Source organism: Lepisosteus platostomus, chromosome 7 (assembly GCF_059453375.1).
Source record: "Lepisosteus platostomus isolate fLepPlt1 chromosome 7, fLepPlt1.hap1, whole genome shotgun sequence".
In the NCBI taxonomy this organism is placed as follows: domain Eukaryota; kingdom Metazoa; phylum Chordata; class Actinopteri; order Semionotiformes; family Lepisosteidae; genus Lepisosteus; species Lepisosteus platostomus.
In genome coordinates this window covers 16,103,571-16,128,331 of record NC_142617.1, presented here as the reverse complement: position 1 = coordinate 16,128,331, position 24,761 = coordinate 16,103,571, and the positions used below count along the sequence as shown (strand labels likewise).

General features: G+C 37.3%; 1 protein-coding gene across 7 annotated transcripts in view; it reads left to right on the top strand.

The window, feature by feature from the left end:
• The window catches only part of LOC148658386 (tripartite motif-containing protein 2-like), a 46,885-nt gene that overhangs the window by 8,139 nt on the left and 13,985 nt on the right, over window positions 1–24,761 (top strand). For 2 of the 7 annotated variants that reach the window (XM_088639503.1, XM_088639497.1), the window contains exons 1-2: window positions 16,910–17,072; window positions 24,412–24,593. In XM_088639503.1, coding sequence (XP_088495629.1) covers window positions 24,448–24,593 — 146 coding nt within the window. In that variant the 5' untranslated portion in view covers window positions 16,910–17,072; window positions 24,412–24,447. Of the gene's footprint in view, window positions 1–1,235; window positions 1,399–16,909; window positions 17,073–17,230; window positions 17,789–24,411; window positions 24,594–24,761 lie in introns of those variants that run through there. The other 5 variants (XM_088639501.1, XM_088639500.1, XM_088639499.1 and 2 more) reach the window with 4 other exon arrangements.

Below are 24,761 nucleotides of genomic sequence, written 5' to 3'. Positions count from 1 at the left end.
AAGGTGATTTATTTTGCTAAGACAAGTACAATTATAGCTGAAAATGAAATGCATAAATCAAAATCTTATTTGAGAATCGGTGTATTCTAAGGAACCATTCTGTGGTGCTTTCAAAATTGTCCACCCTTGTTGCCAAGAAACAGGTGCAACAAAGCCTAAACCACTTTGTTCTACTCTTGGTTTGTGTTTATGTGAATGTGCATTTACTGCTAAAGTTACTGGCTTTGTGAAAGATACTCTTGAGCCAAGCAGAAAGGGGGGAAAAAAGCATCAGGCTGAAGGGACTACCATCTGGGCTCCAGTGTGCTGGATGCAGTCTCCATGGCAACCTCATCCTCTTGCAATAAAATCCTGAGATGATGGTTTCTGAGAACCCTCCCCTCCTCCCCATCACCACCCTCAGCACAGCCTCATTTCCACCCACACCCCTCCCTCTCTTTCTCTTTCTCTGAGCTTTATAGAAGTGCTTAATAAATGATGAATGAAATACAAATGGGCATCTGGAAGGCAGGATAACAGCCACTTTTTACTGGGGAAAAGAAAAAAAAATCCCTTCAGAAAATTCTGAATTTAATTTTAATTTCTATAAAACACATGCACACTGACTATAGAACAACCCCCTTCCTCTTGACTCCATTTTCTCTCTCCCCCTCTCTGTCTCTCGCCTGTTCAAATATGTATGTCCCAGTTGGACTCCCTGCCCCTTTTTTCATGTCTCCTTGCTCTCTCGCCCTTTCATTGGACTATCTGTGCATATTAATTAGCACCTTCCACTATGGGGCTGGCTAGCCCTGCCAGAAAAAGGGAATTACATACCATCCTTCCTTGAAAACACTGCAGATTTTTTTTTTGTTGTTGTCATAGTCTTAAATAACACAAGCAGTGAATCTTGTTTTCTTCCAGCTCTCAAATTCTGTCTTCAATTCAGAGTTTTACAAATCACTTTCTACTGTCCACAGAAAGGCACCACTTCCTCACTGCCTGCCTGCTTCTGTGCCTGGCTTTTGGCAAAAGGGCTCGATCTTTTACAGTTACAGATATTTGGGGGCTGCAGAATTTAATTCCACTGCAGCACCAAGACTACGGCCCTGTGGCATAAGCAATATTGAGGATGCACTGAGCTATACTCCTCTCATTTCTCCTGCATCTGGCTTACGGATTTGGATTGGATACCAACCGTCCTCCCTCCCCAGTGTGACCAATATGCACACGTTCTCACTCGCGCGCACACGCAGTCTCACACATACACACACCCTGCTCTCCACAGCTCCCTCGCTCTTTCATTCCAGCCTGTCGCCCCGGCGGGGTTTTGTCTTTTGGGATGCGAAGTTCAGGACAATGGCCGGCCTGCCCTGCTTTCTAGGATGCTGACACTGTGTTAACCATTTGGAATCTGATGTGAGTACTTAAATCCTGCCTTTTTTGTTCTCCCTTTGGACAAACTGTTTAGTCAATTATTACTAAACGGGCATGATTAATAATTTAGTACAGCGTCTCGCCAGGCTTAACTGGCAGCTGTGCTTCAGAGAATCATTGAGGGCTGCAATTCAAAATCATTTGGTTCTAATGCCATTTTCTTGAGAGCTGCCTTTTTTTTAAAACGTGTTACTGTACGTGGACATCTTTCCATTTCTCCCTCCATCTATTACTTTTCTCCTTGACCTTGCTTCTTAAGCCCACAAATGTTGACCTCTTGACTGAATCTGAACTTTATATGTTCCAAGGACTGGACTGTGCATTGTCATTTAGTGGCTGGAAGCTACAGTGGTGACAATTTACATTCGGGCATCTGGGGAATGTATGTTTTTAGAATTAGCCAAAGAAGCATTATTTTGTATTTGTTAATTGGCTAAAAATGTTTCATTCATCAGAAAGTGTTACCTTTCTTGTCTCATTTGAATCGATCTTTCAGATTTCTGCCGTCATCCATTATTATTTGTCCTTAGAGGTATCAAAAGTGACCTTATGTTTTTTTTTTCCTCCCAAAATGGCAAAACAATTCGTCAGCATTGCAGGCACCCACACTCATCCCCTTTCCTATCACGTACAGAGACAATGCACACAATTGCATGCTTGTTTTGCATGTTCTCTGTGCAAATCCCTAAGCCTAATTGCTGGACTCAAGAAACTGACTTTCAAATAGGCAACATAAGTTTGGCAGTGCAACATAGCCTGCAGCTGCATAAAAGAACTGGTTTTCCACAGTTTTGAAATCCTGCAATGTCTGTTCCAAATAACAAGCATGTTTCATGAAGAAAGCACTCGAGTTAAGGCGAGCTGTATAAGAACCTTACAGCTTGTGTGTGCTTTTCGATTAGATCTAACACAGCTGTGTGTCTTAGTTAGCAATGCGGTATTACACTATAGAAGCCATCGTGGCCTTGATTTTTTTTCTTCTTCACAGTGACAGCATTTTTAAAGTAAAACCTAATTTTAGTTTTTTTTTAACAGTTCGTCTTTTTGCAATACAAGATGTGATTATTACAGGCCTGTCATGTGTTAGAATTGCAACTCTGGATCTATTTGCAAAGTGCGTTTTTAAAAGCTGCTCAGATCAGTTCCCTGTGCAAAGGAACACAGTGGCATGCAAGGCTGCGTGTCATGGGATCTTACCTAATGACTGTCTCAGGGTTGTGGTGATGTGGTTCTCATTTTGATTTTGAAGAGCAGGAGTGGTTAGGGACATAACAGGATTGTCGGGATAGGGAACAAAAGCTTAGATAACCATACTGGGATCCAGCATGGAATCGGAGATGCTCCCTGCAATGAACCTGCAGCTGAAGACATTCTGATTTCTGTTGATTTGGCCTGATTGTATTGCAGAGCTGCAGGTGAGCTAGGGGCAGAGCAGACAGCATTGCGTCAATGGGTGTGCTTTGTTCACAGAGTATGATGTGCAGCATATCTGATGCATAGTTCCTAATAATTACAATTGCACCTGGTGCTGCATTCTCTATGTGCATCTTTGCAATCAAGTTTGAGGCGTTGCGATCTTAGAGAATCTTAGCCAAATGAAATACATTTACTGTTTGACTGCTTCTTCCATGACTTATTGTGGAACGAAGGTTATTTTGATTCTCATTACTGACTTTAGGCTTGTAGCCCCTATGCTAAGATGAATAATGCAGATTGCTCAAACACATTTCAATGGCTCAGCCTTTTAGGTTTTTAATATGAGCATACACCCCTTCCTTCTATAGGCTGATAATCAGTCCAGATCATTAAACTGGTAAACTATCTTTGCATATTAATGTAAAATGTAAGGTCAAAAGTCAAATTAGAAAAAAAGATAATGATATTAGAGACCTAATAGCTGCCTTATTGTGAATGAATAATCTTAAAAGGAGTTCTGAGGGAGGATAACATTGCAGTATGGATTGCAGCATTGCTACATGGCTCAGTAGAGACGTTTATCTCTTTTCTGTTGATTCTTTATCAAAAGATGATAAATTAGTTGTGAGAAGAATTCATTGGAAGAATAATATTTAAGATACATGTGAGTTAAGTTCAAATTTATTTCCTAGGTTTTTGCATATATTTTATCAAATATTGAAGCACATAAATTTGCCAAATGTGGCTTTTTTGATGCATACACGGTTTAAACGTCTATTTTTTGGCTTTCCAATCAGGAATAAACTCTCAAAAACCCTGTTGGTGTATAACTGTTTGTGGAATGTGAGTCTCTTTGGATTGGCATGTGCACTATCTAAATGGTGTTGGATTTTCAGAGTGAAGGACTGGATCAATCAGAACGTGATGGAATGTGATCCACTTACTGAATAAAACTGAGGCTATGTGAGAGATGAGTGTTGAACCCTAGAAAGCTGAGTTTTATGGCTGGAATTACAGGGGATTTCTGAGAGCTGCATCTGCATTGTCTGTACCATCCCACGCAGTTCTAAGGTATTCCTTGGTATTGCATCATTTATATAAGTCTTTATATACAAATGCTCATATACAAGGCTCAAGATAATGAAGGAGGATTGTTAGCAAACTAATAGGTGCTGTTGCTACAGTGGCCTGAATAGTTACAACTTTTGTTCCTCAAGGCATACTGTACCCTTTTCTAAGTCTAAGGTCCTTGGAGTGTTGAAAGGCTGCAGTTATTTATGTCTTGTCTGTTAATGCCTGTTTATCACTTAGTACTTGAAATGATTAAAAAATGTGATTTGGATGTCTTTGCATATCCCCTAGGTATCGCAGGCAATTGGTGCAGTCTGCACCCATTCAATTAGCAAAATGTAATTTAGAAAGCAGCAATTGTTGATGATGACTGCATGATGTAAAAAAATAAATCTTGCATTTTGCTGCAGACTGTGAATCAAGCACTCATCAAGTAATTTGCAAAATGAGGTCTGGAAAGAAGCTTTCATTTCTGTTAATGCTGGTGCTCTGTCAGGGAGACTTTAAATCTCCACATTACAGAGAAGTGAACCTGAACCAAACGTAAACCCTTTATCCATGTTATCAATACACACTGTATGAAACGGGTTGAAGGAGCCAAGTGGGCATGTGAGAGGAGAACAAATCACATAAGCAAGAAATGCCGTTCACGGTAGCTCGATCCTATTGAGGCTTCAAAAGCGTCATGCTCTTGGTGAAGCCAAGCCAAAGTTCTGGAAACTTCGTATCCGTCAAATGATTTGTTTAGGTTGGTTTTCTGTTTTCTTTTGTGCAGGAGGTACCAGAACCTGCAGCTCAGAAAATCTGAAATGGTTCAGTTTAGTGTTAGGGGCCTTATTTGCTTCCTCAAAAATGTGAAAATGCCAAGTACTCTTTGGTGCTAAATGCTGCAGGAGCAGACTGGGTGGGCAATGGAAATTCTAGAGTAGAAGACCCCACATATCAGCACAGCACTACCAGGGTTTTATTCATGTTCTGCCGCTAAAGTGCAGACTCGCGTATTGCCAAATTGGCAGTTTTAACAAGGGCAGACTTCATGAGAGATTGACATAATGAATGCAGGCTGCTGGACTGATGGTACTGTACCAGTACCGGGAAGTGAAAGACAGAGTACAGTATGTCTGAGGCCTGTTTTAATGAGCATGCTGTCTGACAAGCACTGAGACTGCACAGCAGTAATATTTCATACTGAAATAGGTCTTTGAAAGATGATGAAACTAGAAGGTCAAGTTTATATATATATATGTGTACCCTTTATTAAACAGGAAAACTGTTTTTTGGAGGGCTTCTCTTTTGAGCCTTGCAAAATTACTGCAGGAGGATTTTAAGATTATCAGTGTTGACCTCAAAGCTTGCTTAAATCAGTAATCATGACTACTGTGATGGGGCATATGCCTAATTTTGCCATCATCTGCCACTAAAGATGGCTTAAATCTGACTTCCGTCAGTGGGGGAAAAAGCAACTGGTAATGGTTAATTTGTCATAGGGTTTTTAATTGTGTTACTGTTGAAAAGTCTATAGATGCCTTTCTGGTGATTGCTGAAGCAATTTCTGTTCCGACTGAGTCATCAGTCAATGGTGTGTGAGCAGTTAAGCATTGTTACAAAAAGGGTAATTCCCTTCTTGGTCAGAGATTCACACAGTACTATGCCCATGATAACATGCATCTTGCATTATTTTATGTCCTAATCACATTGTGATACAGTACCTGGCAAGGCCTCCCTGGAATGATCACTGTAAATTATTTTAGTTAAGAAACATAACTGGTTTATTCTGTTTGTTGTCTTACTTAATAGGTTCATTTGATTGTGACACAGCATGTACATGCCGAGATATCTTTATCTCCTTATTTGAAAATCTCTGTTAAACCTGAATCTGTTGACTTGAGTGGCCTGTTGTGTAAGTGTTCTATTTTGGTTGCCAAAGTGTCCTCTTCCTCTGTTCTCTTGATGGAATTGCCTAGAAAGAAGGTGGTTATACCAGGAAGAGACAGACCAGGTGAATGTACAAAATTGGATTTGATATTTTCCCCTACTGAAATCTTGCCATACCTGGAAATAATCAGTACCAGAGGTAGTTCAGGCCAGTACAATTGATGAGGGGGGTGATCAGTTCCCTTATTCATGGAGTGCACAATTAAGAGCAGCCATTTAACCTACTGGAATCAACCATAGAGTTGTGTGATGGTCACCATGGCACCAACAGCCATGTTACCTTATCGCTTATCTACACTGGCTAATAATTCTTACAAAAATGTAAAGCAAAATCTTAACATAAAGAACATTACTTCAAACCTTTCCAGTTAAAGAAAAGTCTTTACAGATGTTTACAGATAATAATGCTAATTTACTTTGTCCTTTGACTGTAACTGCATTAATGTGTAAATCAAGCAAAAAATTTGGTTGTATGCAAATCCTGTGCTGGAATGCATTGGCAGGTATTTAACTATGCCTGAGCTTAGATCTAAAAGGTTGATGTCTGAATGGATCAGTTTTCCTTCATTACACCACTGCTGGGGGTGAGAAGGTGAGAAGATATTTGATTGTCTTTTCTAACCTACGATTTTTTTGTGTCCTTCACTGTAAGATTTAATTTTTAAAAATGATACAGTTTATTATCTTGGTTTAAGAAGCTAATTTTTTATCTTCTAAACACAATAAGGAACATCCTGAAGATTGTGTATTTTAATAGGGTTCCAAGTAATAATTATGCTTTTAGAATATTTTATGAAACTATGACTGACCTTGATACATTAGTGCCTCAGGTCTAAACTTAAATTATACAGTAACTATAAATCTTCTAATTCTTTTTTTCTACAAATGGGTATCTGAAAGCCTGTCATATTGCAGACAACAATCATTTTCTTATACATTGAATTTCTGCTGTCAGTGAAGTGCTTTGGTTTGACAATGTCTTAAAGCATAGAGAGAGTAATAGTTAAAAATCAACAGATTTATTCATGTATAGATTTTTGATGTCGTGGGAGCCATAAATGTACCAGAGTGCCTTACAAAAAAAAAAGATCTGAGTAGGGGTGTTTATGTTATTGAATTTATATCTGTAAATGTGGATCTTGCCTCAATGCTCTTGTGAGATAACTGGGCATTTTAATGAGAAAATTGAAGACATGGTGAAGTAGCATTTTTCAGAGTTTCAGAAATAGATCATATAAAAAGTTATTGCAGCTTTTATTTTTTTTTATCTCAAATGACACCATAAAGGTCCTAAACAAAGTCTAAACAAAGAAATGGACAATTGCTATCTGTCAGTCTAGTATCATTACATACTGTATATCTTACTGTAGAGTGCTCCACTTACTGCTTTCCTGTACTGCTGCGACATGACTTTACCCAATTAGAGCATTCAACTTCATACGTCACAACCTGGAATCTCCAAGGGTTTGTATGTAACTACCCAGCTGTTGACGAGAAAATTCTTACTACATGTCGCCAAAGATTAAAAAAAATAAAAGCATAATTGACTAAAAACGTATCCTTTGAATGCAGCAGAAGCACCCTACACAGCAGTCTTTCTTTAATTCACCTTGACTAACAGTATTTTCAATTCCTTTCTGCCTTACTAGGCAGAAGTGTATTGGGTTGTCATACATGATTTAATTTCATCTGCTTTGGTACAATGTTGGGTATTTTAGCTGTTTTTCTGTTTGGTCCTGTCAATTTTCTGTCGGCTTTTCTAGGAATGGTTCGACTTGAGTAGACATATCCCTCTTATATAGAAACGTTGTTCCCAAAATCCCATGGTAGGGAAATGGATTTCTCTGCCTCTGCAGGATTTAAATGATAAAGTGGCAATTCTATGTACCTTAAAAACAACAAACGTATACAAAAAAAACCCAAAATATGAGCTATATTCTAATATAACTCACTAAGGCAGAGATGTCCTGTGGCTGTCTCCCAGGATGTTCTACTTTATCCCCAAGCCTTCCACATTGCTTCACATTAAAAGTTAAAATCTGATTCTTTGAGGCCATGAAAACTCATCAGGTACCATGTAGTCAGATTCACTCAGGAGGAGGCTTTAGTGTAAACTTGTGGGCATCACTCCTTATTTATTGCATAAAGCAGGCCGCAACATGGCTCCTCTTGGCAAGCATGCCGATACAGATGGTGGCCTAAAAATATGTTAATAACATACAGTACAGCAGTTCATATTAACATGAAGTGTGGATAGCAAAAGCGAAGGCAAAGCGCTTGTTTTGAGGGAGAGCAAATGGTCACAAGCACCATGCCCTAAAACCAAATAAGGTGGTGGACATATTTTGATAATTATTTTTTTCTTGGAGCTTGATGTAAAAAGTATTGGAATATTTCAATAATATTTTATAGGTTTTTCTGTCCCAGGGGCATTCTATAGGTCTGGATCTTGCGATGGCAGATGAAAAAATGTTTTATTTTCTCAGTTTCTCAGAGCTGGTGCTGCAGGTTATATGGGCTTCATAAACACTAGGAAACATCTGCTGGAGGCTATTTAATCCTCTTGATTCAGGTAGCCACAATATTAGACAATTAGCAACAATTTCTGTGAAGTAAACCAATGGGTGCCTTTAATTTTGATTAAAAAATGGGATTGCTTGGAATGTGCCATAAAATCATGAGGGTGTGCAAGATTTCAGGGAGGACTTGATGAAAATTGGATTATAATGTCCAAATCCAATGGCAAAAATGTAGTGTGCTGTTGATGCAAAATTACTGAATTCCATCCTATACATACAGCTGAACTCATTCCTGTATGAATGAGACTGGCCTGATGCCTGCTGTATATGACTAACTTGAAAGAGATGAGACCTCTCTGTAGAGCTACCATCTTTGAGAAACCTTGAGAAAAGTCTTTTAATGCTTCAAACTTTATCTTTTGTACAGGAAGGAACCTTATATTGTAGTGCACTGATTGAAAAATGATAGTGTTTCTGCTGACAAACTGATGAGAGAGAAATAACATTTTTTTTCAGTACTGTAGGTACAGTTCGCAACAAAAGAAAAGCAAGTTACCTTGTACAGTGTGTCTTAATTCTGTTTAAGCTAATCCACTATTTCTAATAAACTGGTTTGCACAAGTGGATGACAATTTCATACCCAAAAATAAAATGTGTTTTTGAGAGAAATTATGGTATCGGTGTTTGCTAATCTGTGAATTGCATTTAACTTGCATAAGTACTGAAACCACTTATATTTTCAAGGTTATATCTGTGAGCTTTAACTCATTTTAACTCACTTTAACTCAGCATTTCTATGGATTAAACCAGTTAGTTTCTACAATGCAAATAAAAAATTTAACTATTAACATTAAATGTGTTAATCTGCATAATTTATGATTCCACCTTCTTTTCAGTATATTTCCAGTCAATCTTAGTCCTGTAAATGTTTTGCTATTTTTTCCCTGTTTTACCTAACATTTTTCTTACCTCAAAATATTTTCTTTAAGTGCAGATGCATTTCTTAAAATGTCATTCAGTTTAGTCTATTTTTTACCTTGCACTAATTAGTGAAACATATATTTCAGTTATCTTAGTAGTTAGACATATTCCAAAAGACCATTTCATTTCAAAATCAAAATTGTAGTAATCATCATTCTTTCTGCAATTACCATGGAAGTGTGTTTTTGTTAGTCAAATGAAATATGAAAATCTTCCCCTTCTGGATTTGGACAACAGTATTGCACATTTTAATAATGAAATTGAGAATAAAACCAACAGTGAAGCAAGGAAAACTTGCAAAGCTTTTTTTTTTTTAATACAGACTAATAGCATTAGAACTGCAGATTATTTTGGTAAGGACTTCTAAAATAACATGCAGCACATTTTAAACCTGTAAATATTTATAAATGCAAGGCAATCGTAATAGTATTTCTTGCATAATACTAAACTCACATAGTCTTTGGTGACTGTGCTTGAAGCTTAGAATGATAAATAGCAATTTAGTGGTCTCTAAGATGTTTGCATTTTTAAACTTTATTTCACTGACTTTATTAGGAAGACATGAACTTGTGTATACATTCTTTATCTGAGGTCAGGCTTGTACTGTAGGTTGCTGTGTTTTTGGTTCTCATTCATTCTTAGAATGGCTTCACTGAACTGATGAAGGCTACACTGAACATAAAGAACAATTGGGTTTTGGGGGTCAACATTTAAAGCTGTTGGACTATTGTCAGGTGATTTTACAATCTGTCCCTTTGCTGCTGTACAATGTTAATGCTTCAAACCACCTTTTAAAATGGTTTATGCTTCTTGTGCTTTTCTGCTGTTTTAAAATCCATGCAGTCCAAAATGTTGTGCTTGTTCAAGAAAGTCTGTCAGATTACTGTAATTATAGTGATAATCATAACAGATGGTCAAATTTATGAAGCTCTTTTAATCCCGATGGATTCCAGAATGGTTTAATGTAATTGGGAACTTACTTCATCATTAACTGAAGTGCTATATCTTTTCCCACACACCTACATCACCCAAACTTCAATTTAGCATAAACTATACCTCAGTATCGATAAAAAAATATTTATACTGTACATTCCTTGCCGCGAACTACAAGGGTGCACAATTAGTGCTCATATACTCCAATTGCTTCAATTAAGATTAAGATTCAATTAATAAGGAAACACCCTTCAGAAAATATTATTACATTGTGAGCTGAAGCACATTGAAAACAAAGCCTTTGAAATACACAGAAAAAATAAAGTATGGTAGAAAGCAAACCTACTGTACCAAAGTAAGTTAGACAGGTTTTTATTGTGATATAATGGAATGTAAACCATTTGCAGAGCTACAAGACTCCCCAACACTATAATATACTAAAACTGTTAAGTTTTCACTTGTTTCACAGTTTTTAGGAGGATTTCCTGGCCCAACATACGCTCTTTAATTCCCTCATACAAATGAACTCTGTACCCTAGACTGGCACATTCCCACAGTTCACAGGGATTTGTAGGCCATGAAAGGTTTAACACCTTCAGCTAGGAGGCAGGTGTGCAATTATAAGACACACCCTGGAGTACTTTGTGATAACTGTTACAGGTGCTTTAGTATTTGATGACTTTTAATGTTTAAATTAGAGTTAAACATTGATAAAGGGGAAGTGATTATTCTTAAGTAATTGGAAATATTGGTCTTAAAGGTAAATTCCAAGCAGTCATCCACCATCTTGTTTAGTAATTGTTTTTATGCCCTTTACATTTTTAATGCTTTAGTCATAAGCTTTAATTCTCAGTAGGTTAACGATTTTTACTGATTCGCCTTATTACACAGTATGGAGTCAAAGCAGTTTACAATGAAGGGAATGATGCATTCTGAGACCTGGTGACCTTCCTGGTTATTTTTACTCTTCCAATGATGCAGTTATCCTAACCATTCCCACTTGGCTTGATCAGCCCCCTCCTCCATTTCACATTCACAATCCGGTGTGCTTTCAACCCCTCGGGCGGATCTCATTAAAGCTACCTAATGATTGAGGGGGATCAGCAGTTAGGCTTGTTAAAATGATCATGACAAGAATACCAGTGCAGTATTTCATGAAAAAGGTTGTTTCTTCAATACTTTTGTTTTTCCGAAGCCAGCGCCCCCATTGAATGTGTCACTGCCCTTCTCTTGAATTAATTCCATCATGACATGTTGCATATGAGAGTGGGCAGAGTTCCTTTCACTTAAAAGAAAGAAAAGAATGCAATCTGTTTTTAAGCATTTCGAAGATCACCAAGCCTGGTTCTGAAGAGTACCAGTCATGATTCACATTTGTTCATTCCAGCTATGTTTTCAACTATTTAATTCCACCAGTTATTAGCTTCACCTGTCAGTCTAGATATAGATCTTCAGTTATGTATTGAAAACATTCACAGTATAAAACCTGGTGGATTTGAGCTATCCAGTACAAGTATTGAGTACTAATGACCTATTAGGGTTTGGAGTCTTGGATGTGAGTCCAAGTATCCTTAACCTCAGGTTTGTAGAGTAATGTGGAATGCTGAAAGTGTTTGATTTAATCCACTTATATGACCCCTGTTGTTTCAGTTTGAATTTTTCATTGTGTGGTTAAACAATGATTTCACGTAACAGCTGCTTCAGAAAAAAAAATTAATGTGATTAGCCAAGAAATAAACAGGGGAAGTAAATTGTTGTTACACCAGGTTGCAGATGAAGCATTGTGTAATGTTGATGCACTTCCATTGGAGTCTTAATTTAATTATCCCAATATCCCTCTAGGCCAGTAGTTCCTGGAGGAACAATGTGTCTGCTGGTTTTCATAGCAGCTGAGCTCTTTCAAGGCATTGATGATTTCAGTGATCAGCTTGCTTGTTTTTATTTAACTTGTTTCTTCAATACGCCCTGATCAAGGGTACTGTTTCCACCGGCATTATGCACCTTACGTCTTGTTATTTCTGACTAAACAGCACTTTAAAATTGATAAATGTATTTTTGAATAGGCACAGGTGCAGCACTGTGTGTATCAGATGTTTCCAAATACATTACCTTCTCTAAAATGCTTTCTAAATGTGAACCTCATCAGAATATGATGTTTGAGTTTGTCAATTTATAAATTGGAATAATAGTATTTTTTTAAACATATTTGCATTTACATTGTGTATAATAGTCTGAGTTTTAGCTTCAGCTGATTGGGCCTGACACTACATTTTAAAGTGAGCACATAATAGTCAAAACCATGTGACTTAATAAGGTGAAGGCACTCATTGTTGTGTGTTTGCATTAAATTAAAATGACCAAATATATTTGATATAGAATCAATATTAATAATCATGATATAAAATACATGATATAATTAAGGAAACAACAGCACACTATTATGAGTATGCCCAGCTTGAGCAATGGTAAATGTCTAGTTGGTACTGGCATGATTGAAGGTAGTCAAATCTGTGATAGAAATTGTCTGGCAAATAAGAAGTTCTGCCTCAACAGTCCGCAGATTCATCCAGAGAAGCCAGTAAGACAGTGCGAGATCTCACAGTGCAAGGTTTTCAATGGCACAACTTCAAAAACTAATCTTCAGGTTTGAAGTCTTGGATGTGAGTCCAAAAGGATATCAACCAGTGACAATTGTAACTGGCCAAACTTTGCTATATGACTGAAGCTGCAATAGGAAGAGTTCCTCTCTCCTATCTGCCAGGATTTTGTTAATGCTCAGGGAGAATATCCCCAATACTGATTTTGTTACTTTAAACTGTTTTGTGCTGAAAATTAAGTTTGTTTACAATTTCTTTAAATTTGTTTGTTGACATGTATGTTTTGACCTGAGTGCTATACTGCCTTTGTTTATCAATATGTTACTGTATACAGATCTTATAGATCTTATTACAGGCTAGGGCATAAAGGCCTGCAGTACATTTATATTTTTTAAATAAAATTTAATTTAATGTCCTACAATCTATTATTATATTGAGTAGTGTGTGTGTGTGTGTGTGTGTGTGTGTGTGTGTGTGTGTGTGTACACACTATATACCCATGTGGTTTTACTGGGAGCCTGAAGGCATATACTGTACTGTAGCTCATTCTGTGATTAAGCACTTGAAGACAAACTGCAGAATAATGAGTCAGAACCTGGAGCCCTACATCAACTCTGGCAATTCAAGTATGAAGCTTGTAAAAAGTTAGGAAATTTCTCTTAATAAAAAATTAATGGTAATGGAAAAGATTTGATTTAGTTCTATTACATTTGGGTTTCAAAGCAAATAAAACCTGCTGATTTGCTAAAAAAAAAGTTAAGATAAGATTAACCAAGACAGCAGAAACCTGAAACCAGAATAGGTTTAATATGATATTAATAGGACTACAGACAAAGAAGAATATAGGGTAGTTAACGTTTAACTTTTAGTGATTTCTTAAAAAGCAGAAGAACCTTTTTGAAATACTGTAATTGTTTCAAAACCACTGGCAAAAAGGCATTATTTAACTTTCCTCATCATTCTGGTATTGAATTATAAAAAATGAAGTCTTGAGTTCTCCATATCCAGCAAACTTCAACAAAATGTTAATTTCCCATTTTATGCTGACACTTAAATTTAAGGTGGTTCTTGAACTTTTAACAGTGATAAGTAGATTGATTTATAGGCTGTACATGTTGGAGACTTGTATCTTTTGTTTATCCTCAGCAACATAAACACATTTCCAATATAGGCCACTATGATTATCATTTAGAAACTCTGCGTCTTGATTGAACACGGACTGGAAACGTTTGCACTGAATGCAAGAGTGTTCCATACATAGGGTGAGCAGACATCCCATAAATCACAGGAGAGTACTGTATTGAAGTTCTGTCCTGGGAATCCTCAGTTTTCGGAAGCATATTAGGCATTTGTCCCCTATTGAGAAATTGATGAGGCCCATGCCAAGGAAATTGCAAAAAATGTGACGGGGAAGAAATACAACTTCCCCTGGCCCCCCAATTTTTTTTATGGAGATCCACCTCCCATTCTTCTGGCCAGCAAAAAAAAATCTAATCTTTCATTCTCATATTTGGGAAATATGGTTATCCTTTCCACCTAGAATCCCTCTAGATGAACCTCCCAAATATTCTTGAAAAGTCAGACTGCTTTTCGGATTAAATTCTCTCCTGCTAGGATTCTGATTCTATGCAGATGGAATCTGGAGAAAAGGTTTTCCACTTCATATGTCATAAACCACCCAAAATATTTGGAATCGGAAGGTTTATCAGACGGATGATGGCTCCTCTGTATCATATTCACTTATTTTGTTTAAACATGTTGCTTAGCTTTCCAAATTTCCTTACTCATTTTATTATTTAATATGGTGATGGCCTTATCTATTAGCTATGCCAACATTTAAACACAGTAGTTTTGGCTTCGTTTTCTACCACCCAGTGCGTACACAGACACTAATTATTTATTTTATCCTCCTTCATATCATGCTAGGTATTTAACCAAAGACATTTCATTTTCCTCTCTAAAGAAGAATATACAGTATAGTACTTAAACAATTGTTGAATAGAATTAAATTGTTAATGATCTAATTATTCACTTATTTACAAAACTTTTATTTCTCAGATCTGTGTTAATTTGTTATTCCAATGTTTAAGAGATACCACAGTTAAAGTAACTATATGTAAATGTTAAATTATCTGTGTAATTGAATCTGTTAAAAAGAACAGCACAACAGATTTGTACCTAATCATATAAGCATTTTTATGTCAGAAATAATGCATGGCTTATTTATTTTTCCTGTTCACAGTACTTTTGTGATGAACACAACTGTCATGGCACTGTTATTTAAGCGATTCCATTAGTTTCAATTGTATTGTAATCCAAACTCTTGGCCAAGACATCCAGTGCTGAAAGAGAAAATGTGTTTTTTTAAGATGATTTCAAGGCTTGTGAGCATTCCACAGAGGGGTGCTTGCTCATTCTCATATGAAGCTTGTAGCCACAGATTTCAAGATCTGAAATAATGCAAAAGGAGCATGAAGCACCTTGATTTTACTTACTATACCTGGAGAGGAAAAAATAAAGAATCCATTTAGCAATTCTGTTGTTTCTGTGCAAGCTGTAGCTATGGATGTTGAATTACATTATCACTTGTTACTGAAAATATGGACCCAATAGTCTTTGCTATTAATTATTGTGAGTTTTGTTCAATGCTCTATGCGATGTGAACTAGTATCCATGAGCTCTGCCAAACTGATTTCATTGTTTAACGTGCCTTGTTTGGAACCCACATTACCTGGCAGTTGAAAACCGATTGGAGTAATATATTAACTTGTTTGATTGGTGAGGGATTAACAGATGTGAATATTACAAGTACACCCAATATTTGTATGTTACACCTTTGATAGTATACCTTTATTTTGACCGAAGGTTTCTTTGATATTCATTAACGGATAACCATTACAGTTTCTCAAAATCTGTTTTTATATTTCCTATAGAGTTCAACAAATGTCTTGTATTTTTTTTCTGTCCTGCAGGCAGTTTGGTCTCTTAAAAGTGAAATGTCCTCAGTCAAATTCAAATTTCAAAAAGCAGACAATGAAGAGATTTGACCTCTTTATGATGTCTGTTATAATTCCTGTAAGATCAGCTGAGTGTTAATGTTAAATTATAATACAGTCCTCATCTAATAATACCATTTTTTAAATTTATCTTTAAAAATCTCTTGAAACTCAAAGCGAAAGCCTGTCTTAAAATGAAAATTAATAAAAAGATAGCTGTCCCTTTACTTCATTTTTAAGTAGGTATTAAAGTAAACTTGGGAATTCGGAGCCCTAAATATCAGAAATAAATGTTCATTTTGCTGACTTAATTACCAGTATTATTTTTATATTATAACTTCTTGGATGTTATTCATCCAAGCAAGTCTTTGTGAAACAATATTCTGGTTCCAATTTAACAATGTCAGTTCCTTCATTTTCACGTTTCACATAAAAAGAAACCTCAATGTTTGGAGATTGTAAATTTGTCTTCTACACTTCAGAGTAAAGGTTTTCAGGATTGGTCTTTAACACACGATATAAGATGGTCTGATTTCAAGCATGAGATGACCCTTATTAATTTCTGCTGCATTGAAATGAAATTTTCCATTATCTAACATTTAATTTTAATTACTCTGGTTTGTTTTCTACACATGTATGTTTAGTTTATGGTTGAATTGAGCATTAAATCTGCTACAAGTAAAGGCAAAAGCACCAGCTGCTTAAAGGAAAAGGTCCTTTGAGTATGGGAGGGGTCTGTGATTTGAACAGGCCGAGTGAGCCTTGTTTTCTGTCAGCCTTCCTCAGAGCAGAACAGCATTGCATTATTTTCCAGTGAGATAAGAGAGCTGAGGCACACCATGTTTTAGAAGCAGGATCTGCTTTTCAGGCAGCCTATTGTAGCAGGGAAATGGGGAGGAGTTGTGGGAGTGACTGGGACATTTAGAAAAGCAGCACAAACAGAAACAGGCAGCCCAGAAGGCGGAGCCTGTCAGCCGGGGTCCTGCCTGGTGCAGCCTGACGTCACTGCTCAGCTGTTCTCATTCAGAGTGTGAAGCAGTGTTAGGAAGGAGGGGGGCTGGGGTGTGTGTATGGGGGGGAGATAGCTGACGGCTAGGGGGTGTGGGTAGTGAAAGGGAGCTGCAGTGTTCCTTAGTCACTGCCTGGGCCCTGTAATCTGCTGACAGGAAACAACAATGGGGGCTGCCTGATCCCAGTCCTTGCCTGCTGTAAGTGTTGGTTTTCCTGACGAGCTGCTGTGTGTCTGTGTGCCTTGGTGTGGCTGTGAAAAAATCTCTTTACCATGCTGCTACATGGCCGCGTGTTTGTGTGTGTGTGTGCTGCCTCTGTGATTGTGCGTTCAGTGAGAGCACTGGGCTGTGACTGGAGCTGGAAAGGAATGCCATTGTTACTGTTCCTCTTTGCTGAGGCTTGATCTTAGGCAATCGTCTAGTGAGACAGGTTAATTTTAGGTCTTGTTTTGTGCTTTACAATATGGAAATGTCATGTTTAATTCCAGTCCTGTTATTTTTTTTTATCTGCTGGTTGAATCTTAAGGAGGGCAGGACGAGTTCGGGAGTGCCATTTTAAGGTTTTCTCATTTTCTCCCAGCTAATGGCTCGACGGTGCTGGCTGTGTCTGTAATGTCAGGGCATGGATCAGCCAGCTGTTTTCTGAGCTTGTGAGCAGGGTGCTTTTGGAAAGAGCCGCCCACTGCAGTCCTCCCTGGGCAGGGGAGCTTCCCTGAGCTGTGTAATGCCTCATCAAAAGGCTCTAACGGAGAGGACTGGGGCTGGCAGGATCATGGGGGTGGCTTTGGAGTCTGCATTATAAAGAAGTGGTAATGAGAAAGACTGGATGCTGATGTACTGTATATTAAGCCGTTTAGATGGAGATTTCAACAGAATGAGGTGAGGACATTAGTGTTCCACACTGTCATAGAGAGGTACGTTTTATTTTTAGTTATTTCATTTTACTATGAGGCTGTGGCCTAGTTAACAAGGGCCTTCCTTTAGAGTTTGTAAAGGCTTGGCATCTGTGTGGGGATGTGGCTGTAAGCTATTATTCATAAATAATTTTTAAGCAGAGTGCTTGTAACCCGGGCAACCCCAGGTGAAAGCCTACAAGCATCAGTGTGTCAACCTCTTGCGGCACCTAAACATCCACCCTTTAAAAGGCATTTTGTTTTCTTACGCACCTGTGATTCTCTAGAGTCCCTTTATGATCAGTTTGCCTTGCTTTCTATTAGCCCTAACAACCCTGTTATTTTCAAAGACTTAAAGCCTGTTCTGTTCTTGCTCTCACAAGGTATACTGTACTTCCTTGAGGTAATCTACATTTGCTATTTGTCATTCTCCAACCTGTAATTGTATTAAATCATTGTTTTGGCTGTGGCTATAGTTTGTTCTTTTGTTGTACCCATTTCTGGAATGGCTTCCCATATCTAACCAGGCAAGGTCTCTTAAGGATGTTTAAACAGTTTTATTTTTATACATTTTTCACTACGTTCATAGCTGAGATTCAAATATAGACTGTGGGTCATAAGCTCTGTAAAGTTCTGTCCACAAAGTTTTCTCTTTAGTTGTAAAATTATTTGCATGTGGAAGATGATTTAAATTGATTCAGACATTGTTAAATGGAGTCAATTAATCACTTCTCCATGGTTTATATACAGTAATGGTAATTTAAAGAAATCTCAAAAACCCTGCCAGACTGCAGTCAGAGGACTTGATTCTCAACCTGATACTGTGCAGGTATGAAAAGCAATAGGAAGGGCAACACTTACACAGTTGGGAAAAGCTCATTGTAAAGGAGGTGTTTTGGTCTTAAAAGTGGACCAGAAAAACACACTTCCTGCATTCCTCCCAATTCCATTTTTATCTGACATATTTTACTTTATGAAACTATTCCTAACAAGAAAAGTGGGACAAGGAGTATTCCATTAACTTCAATCTTCACCTCCAAAATATTTTAGTCTAACCTGTGGCAATAGCCTTTGGCTTGTTTCTGGACAGCTTTGTTCGCTTGGAAAACACAGGGTAATTGGCAGCATTTGAAGCATGTCACTAGATTTCAATCACCTTTCTCTCTCCACTGCACCCGCGATTATAGTCATTCATTCCCGTGTTTCCACTGTTCCACTGCTCATGTAAGGCAAGTACACATGGGAAGAAACTTCCTCTGCTGCAATAAATGTGTTCAGTGCATCTAGATGTGTTGCAACTCTTAAAATTCAGTTGAACTCTATATACAAACAGGAATAAAAGTGGTTACTCAGGGGATTATTTTAGCCATTGGGACTTTGTAAATGAAAATACAAAGAAGTAAAATACATAAAATTGGTGAAATTGATCAAATATACAAACCAACATGTTAGGTCAGGGTTATCGGCATGTTTCATAAAATTCATTTCAGTTTATATAAACAAGAAATGAGTTATCTTTTATATTTTATGTACCTATTTAAGTGAGTAGAAATGAGTAAGTACAAAATTAATAATTTACAACCCAGCTTTTAGACCAGAAATATAAAAGTAGTGAACAATGGATGTTATAATGATTTGTACAAAATAATAAAGAGGATACATTTATTTTTAGAACACAGACTAAAGTTCTGCATATTATACTGTTTTGTACAGTATACTTGCAGTTAATAATAAAAAAGGTTGTTTTATACTTAGATTCACACTCTCCCTGCAAAAGATAGCAGTAAAAAAGGAATGTTAACCAAACGTTTACATTTATTGAGCGATATTGTTCATAGAATGGTTTGCAAAGAGTATGATCTATATTTTTATTTGTGACAGGAGCTGTATACAGGTATTTTTTTATATAATAATAAATGGTCCTGGTAAATAATTATATTCATGTACAATGACTAGTTTTAAGTGACAGATTGAATAATCCTAATAAAACAAAATAATGTGTCAGAGAATGCTGTCTAGTGGGGAATTTTACTTAGGCATTTCTGCATTTAAATGACAACAGATCTTAACAGATAGCTACTGGACGGTTGTAAACATTTTGCTTTTTACAGTTTGAACAAGATGGAAAATCTCTCTCTGTATATATATACATTGCTGTCACAATTCATAGTCTTTAGGAAACAAATACCATATAGATCACTGAGTGAAAACTTTCCGTAACTGTCCAAATATACTCAGCCTTTTCTCAAATACTTACAAAACATTTTCCTGTCACAAAAATGTGTATTGGTGTTAAGAGTGAGAATCATAGACCCTCAGACAACATGTCGATTTGGAGATCTGCAGAGATAAAGATTAAGGAGGTTGAGAAGAGATGATGAGAATTGGAAATCTCTGTATCTGAATTTTATTGTAAAAGGGAATTTCTGTAGAAACACTGCACCAGGTCAAACACTGGAGAGAAATCGGCTTTGCACAACTATTTGGTTTCCTTTCAGAATTAATTATGTCCCTTTATGTGCAAGGCAGTGAAACCTTGGTGGTATATAAGCACTGTTAGACTTCAGATGTTATCAGGCTTGTAAGGTTTGACTTGGCTGTTGCTGGATGCCTGCTGAGCAAACAGATTTAGAAAACAGAACCACTGGCTGATGTGGTGAGGCAGACAACTTGATGACTCACACTGTATGATAAGACAGGGGAGTGACATTACTGAATTTACATTTTGTGCACTTTACTGTATGTACTGTAAGAAAGCTGGCTATACAGTACATATTTGTTGCTCTGGGTTTTGTCAGCACTCATTTGAAGATAAGGATTAAATATGACTAAATAACCAAGCTTCTCCATGTAGAGAGCTGATTAACTGTAACAATTTCCCACAGACCAGTTAATAAGTGTTTCCAAGATGAGCTGTCTGCCTTCACAGAAAGAAGGCACTGTATAAGGACACCTGAAGAAGGCTCCACGGCCAAAACGTTGTGTTCTCTTTCTTCTTTTTTTCCAGCATGGAATAAACCTATTACTTGTTCCACTGTATAAGGAAGTCTTACCTCTTTAATTCTACTGCTTTACAGCAACACCAGTTTATCATATAAAACAGCCATTAAATTCAATTAAGTACGAGGTAAAAAACAGACTACATACTGTACTAAGAGCTTGTGCTTTTAAATAACACACCTGTGTACAGAACAACATATCGTACTTTCCTATATATTGGTAATGCCTTCTATTAAAGCATGTTGCTATCCAACTAAACTGACTTTTCAATGCATTGATATAAGTAGCTAATAAAAACATGATTTGGTCTTTTTAAAAGGGATAGGAAGAGATTCAGAGGGCTGAGCCTGTGCTTTGCTTCCATTGCTGTACATAGTTGTGGATTAATTGATTGAAATATTGAATTGTTTAATGTCTTCAGAAAGACATTTAATAAATCAATACTAGCATATATATAATATGTCAGATAAATGCTATGGTTACGTATTAAATGGGTATGTTGAAGTGAAAGGCGGTCTGGGCCTTTAAGGGTGAGTGCAAGAAGGAAAAAGCAAGAAATTGTGGTTTAAGACTGAAACTGGATCACTGACACTGCAGGCAAGCTAATTACCAGATTATTAAAGGCCTGGACTGCCTAGTAATATATTAACAAGCTCCTTTGTGCATCCTTGGAACTGTAGTGAAGAACAATGCTCATTACAGCATCATTAGTGCTGAAGAATTGTAATTGTTATGTTATTTAAGGTACTGCAAAAGTTTTAGAATGTCTTGGCTGAAACAACATACAGTACTGTAAATATTCCAGGCTGACCATAATTGCCAGTCTGATGGCAAAACTGACAGGAGTGCAAAATTTAGGCCGGAAAATCCATTGCGATCACCAATTTAATTGAGTGTAGCCTATCATTTCACCACTACTGTAGTTGTGATTAAAGCTTTGCCAGTCTCTTTCATCTGTGCCCCAGTTATTGAGAGAACAATGTCATGTTATGTGCATGATCTAACAATTAAACAATGCCTTGCTCCATGTTTTAGAACAAATTGGAAAATTTAAACTGTCAAAGTTTTTGCTTTGTTGAAAATGTGTTTAGGCGGTGAGATTGATTTAAAAAAACAAACTGTCTACATTTGCAAAGTGTTGCTGATGTTTTTATAACATTCCTTGTGCAACGACTACTACAAGTCCCTTGTGAATATGACAGCACATGAAATATCTGCTTTGGAAGGTTCAGATGTCATTCAGATCACATGGTGGTGAAGGAAGAAAAAGAATCTGCGCTTCTATATGGTCCAAAACGTTCATAGTTGGAAAAGGGTGTCTTAAGTGTTTTTTTTAATCAAAATGTGATGCTCCCATTTTACTGTTGTTTGTATCATGTCAACGCATCATAACCAACAATCCTGGATCTGACGTTTGCATATCTGCAGAAAAGATGACAGCTGTGCAAATATACGAAAAGTATTAAATCTGTTCTTGGCCAACTGCTGCAGAAAACATGTATAATACACTGCAGTGGTACATAAAATCCAATGTATTATGGTTTCAAAAATATAAAAGGCAAATGGGCTGTAAGAGTAACAAATTTAAAGCAATTAAGCATTACTAGAGTATTGTGGCTGAATTTAGTGGACTTTCATTTTCTTTTCGTAACACCCTGGTATATTGGATTTGCCATTATGAATATTCCTGAACTTAAGAATTACCAAGAAGCAATACATTTACACTGCTTTCATTATCACTGAGTGCTACTCCATCACATCTAATAATCACATCTAATTATGTTACATTAAAGCTTAACCTACTGTGTACATAACAGCAGAATATATGATATGAAGTACATCAGTGTAGTTTGTTCAGAGTTAGATGTATTGATTTTGCTTGAAGTACACCTACATGTGTACATTTTAGTAGAAAGTTACAGGCTTTCCAGATGCTGAGGGAGTTGTGAAAAATACCTTACAAATTTGAAAAGATTTTAAATGATCCCCAACTATAAAAATCACTTGCTAAATAGTATTCAAAGAAGACTTTACTGCAGTATTTATACAGCGCTCTGTGCGCATGTGCATGTGTGTGTCTGGGGGGGTAACATGTCTTAGTATGCTTGGCCTTATCAGATTCATTTGTTACAAGCAGCAATTTCATTCAACACCAAGGTTTAAGGTCTTAAGTCTTGTTCCTTTGTCATCGGAAGTCTCTCACAAACCTTTTTCCAATTAAAATGTACTAAAAGCAGTTAAAAAATGTTATTTTATTTAATGATATACATACAGTATACTGCTGTGACCTTTACCAGGATAAACACCAATGCTTGAAAGAACCTTGCTTGGCATTGTAATTTGTTTCTTAATCCATTTGTTTCCATTATGAAAATTATGAATAACAGCACCATGACTTGATGATGTGTTCAGAGTTGGTGTCTCAAAGTTCTTGGATCACGAACTTGATTGTGGCCCTTGCTGCCTTCTGTGTGGAGTTTGCAAGGTCTTTCCAGGCATGTGTTGGCTTTCACCAGGTACTCTGGTATCCTCCCACCTCCCATAGACATGCTGGCTAGATTTGTTGGTGTATCTATTGGTGTGCATATGTGGGTGTGATTTGGAATGGACAGTCATCCTGTTCGGGGTTTAACCCTGCCTTGCACCCTAGGGCCTGAGGATGTCACAACCCTTTCCAGGTTGAAACCAAGGTCCAACTAGTAACGGCGCTTGCCTGGGCATTGTGATCATGGATTCAAATCTGAGTCGTGTCATTGGCCAACTGTGACACAATTCCCCAAGGTTGGACCTTCCAAAACCTTGCAGGCATGAGGTTCTGTTGGTGAGCTACAGTATGTGCCTGTTGTTCAATTGGTGCAGAACATCTGCTCTACAGTTGTATTACCTAAAAGATAAGTTGTTTGAAGGTAGGTGAGTGGGAGGACTCTCTTTATTACTTCCTCCTTCTCCCCTGTGTGCAGTCATAGGGTTTGTAGCTGTGAGCCAAGAAATGAAGATGTTTTCTGAAGAAAAGATCTTCTCAGTACTCCATTCAGAAAGCAGAAAGCATCTTGGCTATTCAGGAACACATATAAAAAACCATATATGCTCTAAAATGTCCTTGCCCATGAAAGATATATGTCAGCTTGTCCACCAATGATTGCATGTTTCCGGTATTAAAGTTCATTTTGCTTAACTTAAATGAAACATTATAAGCAAAAACATGACAATTAAATAATTCACTCTTTGTACTGTACCTGTATATAAGTACAGTACAGTATATGTTATGAAAGCTATTAACATTTGTTTTGTGAGCTTGAGTAAATCACAGCTTTGGAAAATAAAGACAATGGTGAATGCAACCATGATCAGACTTGTCTAGAAGAAATAAAATAAAAACCCATTTACAAATCAAAAACAGAACAAGCACGGGGCTTTTTCTTTGCTTTTCCAGCCCAAGGAAAAAATGGCTTTGAGATATGATTAAATTACCATCATGTAATGAAGCTGATTTCTAAATATACCCCTCCAGTGAGCAATTTTGCTAGTTGTACGGTACTTGGATCACGTACTGGGAAATCGCAGTTCTTTTTGTATAAATATGGATTTTGGTTTCTTAATTGTAGTTTCCCTGAAGTGATTTGTCTGTGTGGCCTACCTCACAGGTTAACTGCTGCCTGTCCCTGTGGCGCCCTCCTTGAATGTCGGTTACCATGGCGAAGCGCGAGTCTAACAGCAGCAGCCCTGTTGTCCGGCAAATAGACAAGCAGTTCCTGGTGTGTAGCATCTGTCTGGACCACTATCACAATCCCAAAGTCCTGCCCTGCCTGCATACCTTCTGCGAAAGGTAAGTGAGTCACCCAATAGAAAAACACTTCTGTCATACTGTATATCTGTCAACAGCAGTAATGGGCCATGTGTAGTCTGGATCTCTGCACCTATCCAATAACTCAGGACTGGTCTTGAAATATCATCAAATCAGAGAATTTTTCATGCTGGTCAGTGCTGCTCTTTC